At 38.4% G+C, this 12,549-nt stretch overlaps 1 protein-coding gene and 1 pseudogene across 1 annotated transcript; one reads left to right on the top strand and one right to left on the bottom strand.

The window, feature by feature from the left end:
• Positions 1 to 1,954: 1,954 nt before the first annotated feature.
• LOC125478500 lies at positions 1,955 to 4,685 on the bottom strand (annotated as a pseudogene).
• Positions 4,686 to 8,929: 4,244 nt separating this feature from the next.
• On the top strand, positions 8,930 to 12,484 carry LOC125478488 (derlin-1-like). Its single transcript, XM_048586669.1, has 7 exons — positions 8,930 to 9,230; positions 10,225 to 10,360; positions 10,444 to 10,517; positions 10,767 to 10,860; positions 11,255 to 11,383; positions 11,514 to 11,674; positions 12,084 to 12,484. Exons 1-7 carry the CDS (start codon positions 9,214 to 9,216, stop codon positions 12,202 to 12,204), a joined length of 732 nt encoding a protein of 243 aa, XP_048442626.1. The 5' UTR covers positions 8,930 to 9,213; the 3' UTR covers positions 12,205 to 12,484.
• Positions 12,485 to 12,549: the final 65 nt, after the last annotated feature.

The raw sequence follows: 12,549 nt of genomic DNA, 5'->3' as shown, positions 1-12,549 counted from the left end.
ATAACATAAGCCTCATTGTAGTAAGTTTAACTACAGGGCTAAATGTTTCATAGTAAATCAAGGCCAACTTCCTGAGAGAACCCCTTAGCCACTAATTGGGCTTTATAGCAAGCAACTGAACCATCAAGATGCTTTTTAACTTTATATATCCATTTACACCTTACCACATTTTTATTGGGAAGAAGTGAAACTAAACTCCAATTGCCCTATTGAACTAAGGCATCCATCTCTTCTTGCATAGCTGTTTTCCAATAAGCAAGTTTGGATGTTGTAGAGTAGGACTGAGGCTTTATGACAAAGAAATCTTCTTGCACATGAGCACTAAAAACTTGCTTCTTCTTGATAATGCCAGACTTAGATCTAGTCTGCATTAGATGAACATTTCCTGAGGATAAAGACACTTGTTGTAACACTGTTGCTTGAGACATGGACAAATCTGGATATAACTCAGAATGAGGCACTTGTGTAGAAGTAGGGTCTTGAACCAACTGCGGAGATCCACTAGTAGAGACAAGGTCACTTGTTGACTGAGAGCAATACTGAGTAACATTTGTTGGAGAAGTAAACTGAGAAAAAAGTTGTGGGAAAGGAATAAGAACCAGTGGTGGATGATGAAAAGTAGTGGGATGCACAACCAAAGGTTTAGGTGACTGAGAGCTAGAGATCTCAGAGCTAGAAAGCTTATGGAATCAAGGAAACACATGTTCATCAAATAAAACATGTGTTTACCTATGATGGATGATGGTATAATCATTATCTTACCTTATTGTACCTTACTTATGATCTGTAATCACGTGTGAAATGGGTTCATTCTCGGTCACCAGCGCAATCTTATATTTAGGCACTTTTAGGTTTAAATTTATTTACATTTTTCACATCACTATACTTTATGGCTTCGTCACATTTAAGGTGTCGGCCAACACAGCTCGATTCAGAGTCGTAGTGGACATACCGAGTCGAGGTGTGTCAGTCATTGCTATAATTGGATTAACGTTGAGGGACAATTTCTCTAATTAAGTTAAAATTGAGGGACCATTGCTATAACTTTCTCATTTGGGTTTCTATATTTAGCCCTTGATTCAGCCTCACGTGCATGACACGTGTCTCATTTTGACGGAAGTTCTGACGGAGTTGATGAAAAAGACAATGGCATATTTGGTTGAGTTAGGCCATCTCCAACCGAACGAGGGCCAGATGGCTCATTTTAGCCCTCTAGTCCTCCAATATATGAATATTTTAATGAACAATACATGGCCATATTTGCCCCCATCTCCAACCAAAGGCCATAGGGCTCGTTTTAGCTCTGTCACAAAAAATTCGTCTCCAACCGAGGGCCATAGGACCAAACATAATTTATTATTTAAATTTAATGTTATTTAATGTTGTTTGATATTGTTTAATGTTGTATAATGGCTTAGGAAGTTATAGGAAAAAAAATAGAATTTAGAAAAAAAATTAAAAATTTTGTTAAAAAAAAAAAAGGCCTACCATTCCTGTCGAATATAACCGACATGAATAAGTACAATTTGTCGGTTATATCTGACAAGAATACTCAAAATTCTAGCCTAGCCCGAGGCTGGCTGGCTGGCTCTTTGGCCCTTTTTTGTCTAGTGGGGCCCACAAGCCCTTTGGCTTAGCCCTCGGTTGGAGACGGTTTTCGAACTATTTTCGGCCCTCTGGACCCTGCGGTTGGAGATGGTCTTAGGGAACCAAGTGTCATAGATTTTTAGTTAGGGATCATTATTCCAATTGGTTTAAAGTTGAGGGACTGCTACAATTTCCCCCGAAAAATACAATAAACCATAAAATTGCAAACAATTCTCTTTTTTTGCCCATATTATTTGCAAGTTTCTTGTATATAGGTCACAGAACGATGTAATATTATAAATTTCCCTAATACATTTACAATGTGTAACCAACACCAAAACCACTGGCAGAATCAAAACCAGGAAAATCAAATCAAAGAATGTGGAGAAAAATGAAATTAAAAATAAAAAATTATGCATATTTCAGTGCTCAAACTTAGTAAAAACTAATTCGTTGTCACAGCGGCAGAGAGGATGAATTAGTAAGAAAATTAAGATTTAAACCAGTTTTAGTTAGGAGAAGCAATTCTGCTCATCATGGCAAAGCTCCTTTCGGAGTTTATGAGAAAACAGCCGGCAAGCGTCCATGCTGAGATCAATGGCGGCAGAAAGCGCGACGAAAAGAGCAGCATCAGCCATGCAAGTTACATGCTGCACTCCGACTTGTACCACCGGCTTGCTAACCTTTCCTTCACCTTCCACGGTCGACCCCGTCACGAAACCTTTCACGGGTGACCTCGATTTCAAACCTGAATCTCTATTTAACCTACTGTCGATGCAAAACTGTCCGCCCTTTTTGACACTCAGTGTACCTTCGGCAATGGTAATGCTGCTGCTAGGCCCATTGTCAGTGACAAGCTCAAACTTGTACCCCAAGCCATCAATAGGCCCTCTCTCGCGCCATGCCTCAAGACGGCCCCATGGCTTCCAACTGCTGATTGAGAACCCATGGGGTCGGAGGATGAGCCATGCTCCAGGGTTTGACCTGGATACGCGGTCAGTGCCTGGAGAGGGTACAAAGGGAGTGATCATGGAAGCGGCCGCCACAGGCGAGCCGGATAGGTCATGAATTGTTATCATCCACCCCTTTCTTTCCCTCCATGGCTTTTCTGTATCACCAGATAATGTTCTCATCCATCCTCTATTATTGTTAATGGTGGCAATAATCTGATTGGAGAGATCTGCAGATTCCACACAAGATCAAGAATTAATTAATCATTATGATCATATTAGTTTAATTAATTTGTTTAATAGGATTAGGACAGAGGAAACTATCAAAAACAGGAATATAATCTTAAACAGAACATGTAGAATTCGAGACCAAATACATAAGCACATGGCAGGGAATCTAATCAAACCACGAAAGATACAGTTTGAGGAGTTGGGATTTTCTGTTTGACTAGATATGCAATGCAACTACCGCTAATTGTTCGAAAATACTTCAAGTTGTTTCAAATCATTTGGTTGGTGTTTTGCTTCAGTTAACGTTCTTGGCTGGTGGAAGCAGGACAATTAACAGCAAAATCTTTGAGGCCAAGCAACCAATTTACCAGACAATACATCCATGGTCTCGTTCAGTTTGTCAGATCTGTTGGAATGACATCTGACGGCCATATTTAACCGTTAATGAGTGATTGTTAAGTAATTCAATGTACCATATATATAGTCAGTCTCCTTACATTGAACAAGAACGACGAAGATATATCCAAACTAGGTGAAATGTGTCATGTCAAATCTTCCAAGCCATTGCAACAAATGTGTGGAGTCCTTGATGTTTTAGTTAAAAATACCTAAAAATCCGTCTTACTAAAAAATAAAAATAAAAACCCCTTGAGCCATTGTTATTGCACTCGACGATTGTTCCATTACAAGTATTGCGTATTTTTTTTCAATCGTTTTATTTTTAAGTATTTCTCGTTAACATTATCAGGACGACTAACTCAATTTAGTAAAAAAGAAAGCAATTCATAAAAGAGAACACATGGAGAGGCACTAACTAGCATGAAGAAAGAACGTAAAATCCTGAAAATTGAACCAACTGGGCATGTGATTCTTGGACGCCACCTAATACTGCCACCCCAAAAATGCGTAATCCAAAACCCAAATCGCCAAAAACGACACAGATAAAAAAGTAACTCACCCACAAAAGAAAAACAGAAAAAGAAAAAAGAGAATAATTTACGCATTCAAGTTAACCACCACTCAAGGCTCACGTTAGCTAAAGTTAATTACTCAGGACTATAGTGCGCCAGAACCGCAAGTAAAGGAAAACTCACCGGTTTCTGGAGTTACGGTCCGCACTGAACTTGCAGCTAAAAACGGGCTGTCGTATGTCCCGCCCTTGAATCTGAAAAATCACCGGGCTGCACTCCGGCTCACCTCCAAATTGGAAAACGAACCGGGGGTCTGGTTCAGCTCGAACCGTCAAGTGCAGCCTGGCGGAGGGCTTGTCGCAGTCCTTCCCTAATTTCACCCACCCGCTGTGTATCGCGGTTGATTGAGCCTTGGCCGAGTTCAAGTCAATGTTAAGTTGGACTCGGCCGAGCAACTTCCCACTAGCAACTCCGCATGTCTGGCCCATCCGACCAGTATAAACTGAGACCCGGAGAGCGACGGTCTTGCCGGCCAGCCTCCGGAGCATGGTGGGATCCACGTGGAAGCCGGGAGCGGACGTGGAGGATTCCGGTGGGGAGTCACCGGTGGAAGTGGAGAGGTTGACAATGGAGGTTTGGGGAGGGAAGTTTTTGATCTTGAGCTGGCAGAAGCAAGGGGTGGTGGAGGAGTGGACCCTCGGACCGGCGGGTCTGGTGGCGTGCGGGAGCTTGAGAGCAAGAGAGTCGACATTGAGCCGTACGAAGGGACACGGATCCATTGAAAGTTTATGAGTTTTTGAGAAGTGGGAGTGGAGGAGGAGGAGGAGGAGGAGACAGCTTTTAGGGGTGAGGGGACTGAAAGATGGAGGTTGTGTTGTTGGGATTATATTGCTTGCATGTTACCAACTTACTATTTTTAACGTTTTATCTTTATGTTTGTATTGTGGAGTGGATATTCTCTGTATTGTATTGTTGCCAGGTGAGATTGTAGTTGGAGGGGTTGGAGAGGGGTAGGAGATGTTTTTCTGCTTCAATTTTCCTTTTAATTATATTTTCTACTACAATTGGTGGATTATTTTGCTTCCTAAAAGTCTTTGTCTTGGATATCAACCGAGAGAAATGCTAAGAATAATGCTAGATAGATTAAATTTGTAAATAAAATTTACAAATTAATGATGTATTACTAATAGAAATGAGCATGTTTATCAACGCTTAAGTCATAATCCAATCATTAACTTTTATATCATTTAGTCTACAAAATTTTGACTACGAATTTAGTTTATCTACCACTATCCAAATTCTAAAAAAACTCTTTGAAAATGAGATTTTTTATAAATTCTTTGTTATTTCAAAATTTAACATTAATTTTTATACTAATATTATAAAAATTATATAAAAACAAAAGATGACAAAGAATTCATAGATAACCTGGCTTTTGAAAAAGTCATTCATAGAGTTTGGATTAACTTTGTTTTGTGACAATTGAAGTTGAGTTGGCGATTGACTCAAGACATGGAAAGTGATGATACAAAAAGCAGAAAAGAATGACGGGCCCGACGGGGTAAAGGAAAAAATGCAAATGAGCAAGAAAAGGAAGATGAAATGGATCCCGCAAGTGATTCAAGTGGGGTCAGAGGCACAGCTTGGTAAAGGCTGTCACCACCTCGTCATTCAAAAGCTTACCTGGATCGGACAACAACGCGCCATAAATAAACGAGCAGTAAAGGCTGCCCACGTGGCCTTTGGTTTTTGTTGGCACCGTCTAATCGGCGCTCAGGACACTTCTTTATGATGAAAGCAATAGCACGGACATAATCGTTACGGTGCTATCGAAGTGACGGACACCGTTAATATATAAAGTTATGAAGAGATAAACTTGAACTGTAGATGTATAATTGTAGTGGAATACTGTAAGTTTAATATTCTCATGTCATATAAGTCGTTTCATTTTCAACACGATTAATATTGCGTATTGAATTATTTGTGCACTCAAGTATGATGACAATTAAATGTCATAAATATTGTCTCATATTTTCAACTTTTTCTTCCAATATATCATGAATTAAGAATATTTTCTGATTGGGATTTGCATAAAACAGGGTCGCTGATTAAATTCAAAGACAATTTGAAGAAAATCAAGTTCCATAATTCAGCAAAATTGGAACAAGTGGACAAAAGATGGGTGGGATTTCACCAACAAAAATTATAATTGGTGCACAACATTAAAAGGTGGACACTACTAAGTTTTATTCAAGGTGCATGCATGGCCCCAAAAAACAATTAATTTCTCCAGTGTCAATTTTAATTAAATGTCATAGGCAATGTTTTTCGTGTATTTTGGAATGTTTTCTTCTAATCCATTTTGTCACTAGTGGGGGTGGCTTCTAGATTTGAACTTTTTTTTTTGGTTTTAAAAAACTGATATAATATTATTGAAATTAATTGTTACGTGCATTAAAAGTTTAGGCGAGCAAGACAACACATCAATTTTCGATCATCGACCATTATTTCTTCAAGAAGCACACTTTTTTTTTTGTTCCATTAGATAAGAGGGAACTCTAACTCTTTGAACGTCCTTTTAATATGAGTAGAAGTGTCTTTTTTAAGAGATAATGCTTCTTCATGAAACACTTCAAAATACTTTTTCAAAAAGGGATGTGCTATCCACACATCATAAATTACTCCTCACACACTCTTTGTTAATTTATGTTTGTTGATCTTCTTCAATTCATCCGATCCGACGGTTGAAAATTAGGAGGGTGTATGGGAAGTAAAATGGGGCGTGTGGATATCACATCCCTTTCAAAAAACACTTCCAACATACGGGTTTATGAACAAAAGTGTTTTTTGAATTCATTTTCAAACTGCCAAACAATAGATATAACAAAGTTAAATAACTAGATTAAATAGATGATTAATGACACTTTTTTTTTTATTAATTTTCACTAGTAATTAACCTTATCTAATTCGTCACGGGTGGGCACACTTTAAATCTGTGGGGAGCAAGCTTGTAGGCATACCACATTTGATTGCTTGGCACTGTCTCATTCAAACCATGATGGTTGTTGCATTGCTACGCTACCAAATGTTTCACTCCTATAAAGCTATATAATAATAGTTTCTCCTCATATATTAACTTTTAATCCCACATCCTTAATTAATTATTAGCCAAAAATAATAGGCAATAGCAACGACAATGTTTGTCAATATAGTACCACTCTGTCGGCTGGCTTTGCTTTGTGTTGCAACGACAAGAAGCATCATGAGGCTTCTGAGTTTACAAACTTAATTTCATCCACTAATTAAGATCCAAGGGGTAATTACTTAAGCGAACTAGGTATTAGCTTTCTCACTTCATATGTGTTACGGGTGTTAATCTGTCCAAAGCCAGATCGGTTGAACTTTTGTCGTGAAGGTGAAGGTCAGCATCGAGTGGTTTTAGTTGTGTGAAATCAAATGAGAGTCGAACTATCACCAAAATGTGAGAGTAGATACTGTATCATGCATTAGAGTTACCATCATGTCCAAAGCAACGCAAGAGTAGTAGAACTTTTCTCTTGAATATCAATGCATGTTAGAACCAAATTCTCCTTATATTTAAGCGTGAAGCTGAACGAAAGCTGAACTCTCATCATAGAAAGGAAAACAAATTCTTTACAATCAATGCTTTTGACGTTATCAGTAGGTAACACTATCACAGAAGTCATAATTTTCGCCCTCCTATTTACTTCTTTACCATTCATTCCTTTGTTTCTAGATTTAGAATTGAGCAATTTAATAGAGAACAAAGAAAGAAAAACAAGAGAACCCGAAGAAGTGGAAATGAAAATTTGGAGTGCAGAAGAAGAAAATAAAAGTGTGAAAATCGTATGCCTAGCAAGCTAGTGTACATTAAACGTGTAGTGCATGAAAATCACACGCACTGTATCGTGGATCCTAAGCATAAAAAAATCTGGCATGTAAATCGATGTTTGATAACGTTATAAAAGCACATAGGGACAATCCATTTGGTTGTATTTTTGACACAAAACAAAGTTTTGGTGAATCCACAAAGGACACAGACAAAGATATTTTAAAACCAACTCAGGGGTCTTTTCCTTGTAACATTTCCAGGCAAGCATTTGAGCAAAGGGGCATGGTGCTGCTGGAGAAGGTATCAATGTATGAAAAGTTGGCAGCAGCAGCAGACAGGTCATTTGGGCTCTCTCTCTCTCTCTCTCTCTCTCTCTCTCTCTATATATATATATATATATATAATCTCTTAGGAAGATGGGCGGGTCTGGTTTGGTCCACCAGGACCGGTGCAGTGATGATTTTCTGCCAAAAGCAAACCATAAATTATGGAAATTTAACACTAACTAATTCTTAATGATGAATTAGGACCCTCTAGAACCCTCTGCATAATGATCAATTAGGTGAAACGTATGATGAAGATGTACGTGCATATAAAATATTTCATGCAACTTTTCTCTCGTCAGTCAATGATTTATAGCAGAAATGGCATTGTGATATCAAATCTTATCAGTGGCGATTCATGAACAGTATCTGGGGTACGATGTAATAAGCTTGCAAACATTGACTTTGAAGAGGAATGATTAATTCAAGCTAGAACAGATGCCTGAGTCTGGACAACACTTTACTTCTTTGCCTTACCTCGGCCCTTGCGGAAGTATTTTGCCCAATGCCTTGCTTCCCATAACAACCACGTACGTCAGTGTAGTCCTGGGCAACTTCATGAGTAGTAAAATGGCGAGCAGGGGTAATAGCCTTCACTCGCTCTAATTTAGATACGCAAGGGTGGACCCAATCAATGGCAAGGGTGCGCAGCTATCCACCCAGACTTTGAAAAATCTCCCTAAATGATTACGTTTTGCGCACGCATCAGTTGGGCAAGGCAGGGTGGCGTGAGGAATCTTATCCTCTTTTCTACCTAAACCAGTTGTCATTTTCGGCTTCTCTCTTCCATTTCAACAACATTTCATAAAATTCACTCGCTTCACCCAAATATCCCTCCTCGATGTCTCTGACCCCACCGTTGATAAAATCCACCCATCAAGAAATTTAGGCAAGAACTCGAGACCAAGATACATATCTGCACCAAGTAAATTTTTTTGAATCCACCACTGAATCTTATCGTATGTACGTAAATTTTGTTTTATTTTTTTCCCCATATTGAACCCATAACTTTTGGGTTAGGAACCCTTTGACTCAGTGGCCCAGATACCCACATCCAGGCGGTAACTTTTGGGTCAGTGCCCAACCTCATAGGGCTTAACCCAAACATGCACGTAGTCGGCCCAATTAACAACCCAATTGCAAGCTGTTCGCGCGTGCGGAGAGTACCAAGAAACGTGCACGAAAGCGACAGTCTTAGAGAAGCTTCTGGTTTCTGGGTCGTCGTTCTTGTACGAGCAAACCTCTTCTTCCCTTTCCTTCAATTCGAAGTTACTTGGTCGAATCGAGCAATTAGGAATTAGAGGAGAGATCTCAACTGGGTAACCGTTCAAATTATTTTCTTCAATTCTGGGTCAGCCATGTCTTCTCCTGCCGAGTAATACTTTTACCATCTTCTTTCTTCTTTCTATTTCGTTCTCAGATTCATAGATTATTATTCTTGTGATATATACGTATGTAAATGTATATTTTTCGGCCAATATACTTGAATTAATATATTGGGTTTTGATTTTGGTGCTGTTACATTGTACCAGCCTGCTTCAGGCTGCATTTTATGGTGTTTTTGTTTAGCCATGATTTAGCAGCAATTTTATACCCTAGACTTGAATTCAACTGTGTTTATGTACAATCTGATAATCCCAGATTTTTTTTTGAGAAAGTTGATAAACCCAATTCTTAAATGGGAGTCCTTGAGATGCTAGTGTTGGTTATATTAAATTTGTTAGTGTGTTTGCACTGGTTTCATGGCCCTGAAGACTTTGAGTTGTTACCCAAAGAAATCGGGTTTCTGTGATTGTGGATTGGTCAGATGAGCTAAGTTAGGCATTGTTATGGGTGTATAACTTCCAGATGAAGTTAGTATAGCAAAACGCAGTTTAATCGTTTGATGACAATATAGCGTATGATTGATATATTGTGTATGATTTTATCTTGATATGAACGGCGCTGCTCTTGCAATGATGGATTATCATAATTGAGCTAGCTTCAGCATCTGTTATTGTTTTCCCTCAAAACAGTAAAACTAGGGTATAGGAAAAAGAACCCAACTTCAGATTTTCTTTTTCTTGGCAGCATGTTGAAGCAAAAGTCATATATCACCTTAGCTGTATATTGTTCTTTGGATGAGTTGAATTAGGCATTGCTATGGGTGTGTAACTTCCGGATGAAATTAGCATATCAACAAGCGGTTTAGTCATTTGATAACAATATAGTGTATGATTGTGTATGATTTTTTCTTCATATGAATGGCTCCGCTCCTGTCCACGATGATTGATTACGATCATCCAGCTATCTTATGCATCTTATTGTTTTCCTGAAGATACAGTTGCTCCAATCACAAGTTACAACCATATATTGTTTGCTTCTTTCAGATGGTATCAGTCACTCCCACCCATAAGCAAGGCTTATGGTACCCTCTGTGTAATTGCAACTACAGCCTTTCAATTGGGGTTTTATGATTGGAAAAGTATTGCATTAGTACATAAACTAGTATTCTCACATTTCCAGGTATGTATCCCATCAGATAATTTAAGATTTGTGCATAGTTGTTAAGATATCAATTGGATTTTGAACTTCACCATTCTTTGTAGGTTTGGAGGTTGTTTACAAACTTCTTTTTCCTTGGAAACTTCTCCGTCAACTTTGGAATCCGCATTCTGATGATGTAAGTTATAGTTCTATAGGATACCTGGTCAGATGAATTGAAAATAGATCTTTGTCACAGTCTATACTCTTGTATCTTTTTTTGGGCCTTTGCAACAAAGTGGTACCTCTCCTTTTAGAAAGCATACAATTTTCCGTGTTATGCAGCATAGGAGATAGATTCATTCTTCTTTTAAGTATTGGATCAATGGATTCAATAAGGGAACTTAATTAATCATGCAGTAATACGAAAATATTAATGATTTTACAGAGCAAGATATGGGGTTCAACTTGAAAAGGGACCATTTGATCGACGAACAGCAGATTTCTTGTGGATGATGGTATTTGGAGCCACGACATTGCTGGTGCGTGAGTTATCTTCATCATATTTTTGCAATTTAATCTTTTTCTTCTGAATGAAAAGGTCAAGTGTGTTTTTCTGTGGTGTCTAGGCTAACTTACAATCTCATAAGCTGTCTAGAATTTAAAGTGGAATTGATTTTTTGAACTCAAAAGGCTGATTTTACTTGGTTTTTACTGTTCATCCTGTATGCTTTTCATCTTCCTGTTCAGTGTCAATCTATTACTGCAACCTTTCGTATGATAGGGAAATCTACTATTGAACGTTTGAAACTTAAGGAAGTTGCTGCACATGTGATTGTGTCTCATATAGTGTAGCTTGATAGGATCTTATTGTCATTGAATTGTACGCCAATCCTATATCCTGTTTTCACCTTTCACTCTTGTCTTGAATTTTAGGTTTTATCTGCTATCCCTATTTTCTATTCTCCTTTCTTGGGGATATCTCTTGTGTTCATGCTTGTTTATGTCTGGAGTAGAGAATTTCCAAATGCCAACGTCAACATATATGGTCTCGTGCAACTTAAGGTATGCACATTGGTATATATACAAAGTTTCTCTTGGGTGCATCTATTTTGTAACTTCTATTTTGTAATTTATCTGCATCTACGTATTCATAATGTCTGGTGCATGCAATTTCTGTATATTGTGATTGCAGGCGTTTTATCTACCTTGGGCAATGCTTGCTTTGGACGTCATCTTTGGTTCCCCAATTATGCCAGATCTGCTGGGAATCATTGCCGGACATCTGTTTTACTTCTTGACTGTGTTGCATCCATTGGCAGGTGGAAAGAACATATTACAGACTCCAAGATGGGTGTATCCTTACTTTTATTCATTTACTTTTTTAAATTGCAAAGTAAATTCATTCAAAAGCGAAGCTATCATATCGTCATTCATTCTCTTTCACATATTATCTGTTTGTACTTTAGTTTCTTCCGTGCTTGTCTATTGCATTCTACTTGTAGCTCATTGCAGTCAAGTTTTTAGTTTTGTAGTCAGATATCCACATTAGCATATGTAGCTCATCCGCGGTCTATCATAATCATCCACGTTTGGCAGTGTTAGTTGTCATTCTCTTTTCAGGGTCATTGCCATGCTTTAGTGGTAATGTTTCAAAACTCATGGCAGTCTACCACATAGTAATTGATTTCTCACTTTCGTCAACTAATCATACTCACTTGAAGGTAGTTTGCACATAAAGATTTCCTTGACTGTTACTGCACAGACGTAAAATAGTTGCAAGATGGAGGATAGGAGCTCCTCCACCAACTAGCCGAACCCAAGAACCTGCCCCAGCTGCTGCTGGTGTGGCTTTCAGAGGGAGGTCTTATCGACTTAGCGAATGATTGCGACCTGTAAAGGCGCTGAGATTTTTCAGATCATTTAAACTTTCTCACTTTTTTGTGGAGGCCGAAACTAACAAGCAGAAAGGAAGCAATTTGGTCATAAAGGCCCTAACTGTTGCAATTGTTGTAAAAATTCCCCATTGAGGATACATTTTCATAGTTTGTTGAACTTGTGAAGCGAAATGGAGAATATTTCAAACAAACTACAGATTGTTTGAGTTGCTGCGAATGCTAATGATGTAGACAAATCTTTACACCAATTTAATTCATTCTCGGTGCACCATATGTTTGAATTTAAATACGAGGCCTCAAAGTTTTGATATCAATTGATCCAACAGATGATAT

Source organism: the organism of the source record quoted next, unplaced genomic scaffold (assembly GCF_019419815.1).
Source record: "Pyrus x bretschneideri cultivar Hongxiangsu unplaced genomic scaffold, Pyrus_bretschneideri_v1 Contig1, whole genome shotgun sequence".
In the NCBI taxonomy this organism is placed as follows: domain Eukaryota; kingdom Viridiplantae; phylum Streptophyta; class Magnoliopsida; order Rosales; family Rosaceae; genus Pyrus; species Pyrus x bretschneideri.
The sequence above is the reverse complement of the archived record's forward strand: the minus strand, read 5'-3'. Positions and strand labels throughout refer to the sequence as shown.

Excerpts from the sequence above, each read along its gene's own strand:
- LOC125478488 (XM_048586669.1), top strand. Across the intron at positions 10,361-10,443 it reads TAGTATTCTCACATTTCCAG|GTTTGGAGGTTGTTTACAAA; the intron begins GTATGTATCCCA and ends CATTCTTTGTAG. Across the intron at positions 11,675-12,083 it reads TTACAGACTCCAAGATGGGT|ACGTAAAATAGTTGCAAGAT; the intron begins GTATCCTTACTT and ends GTTACTGCACAG.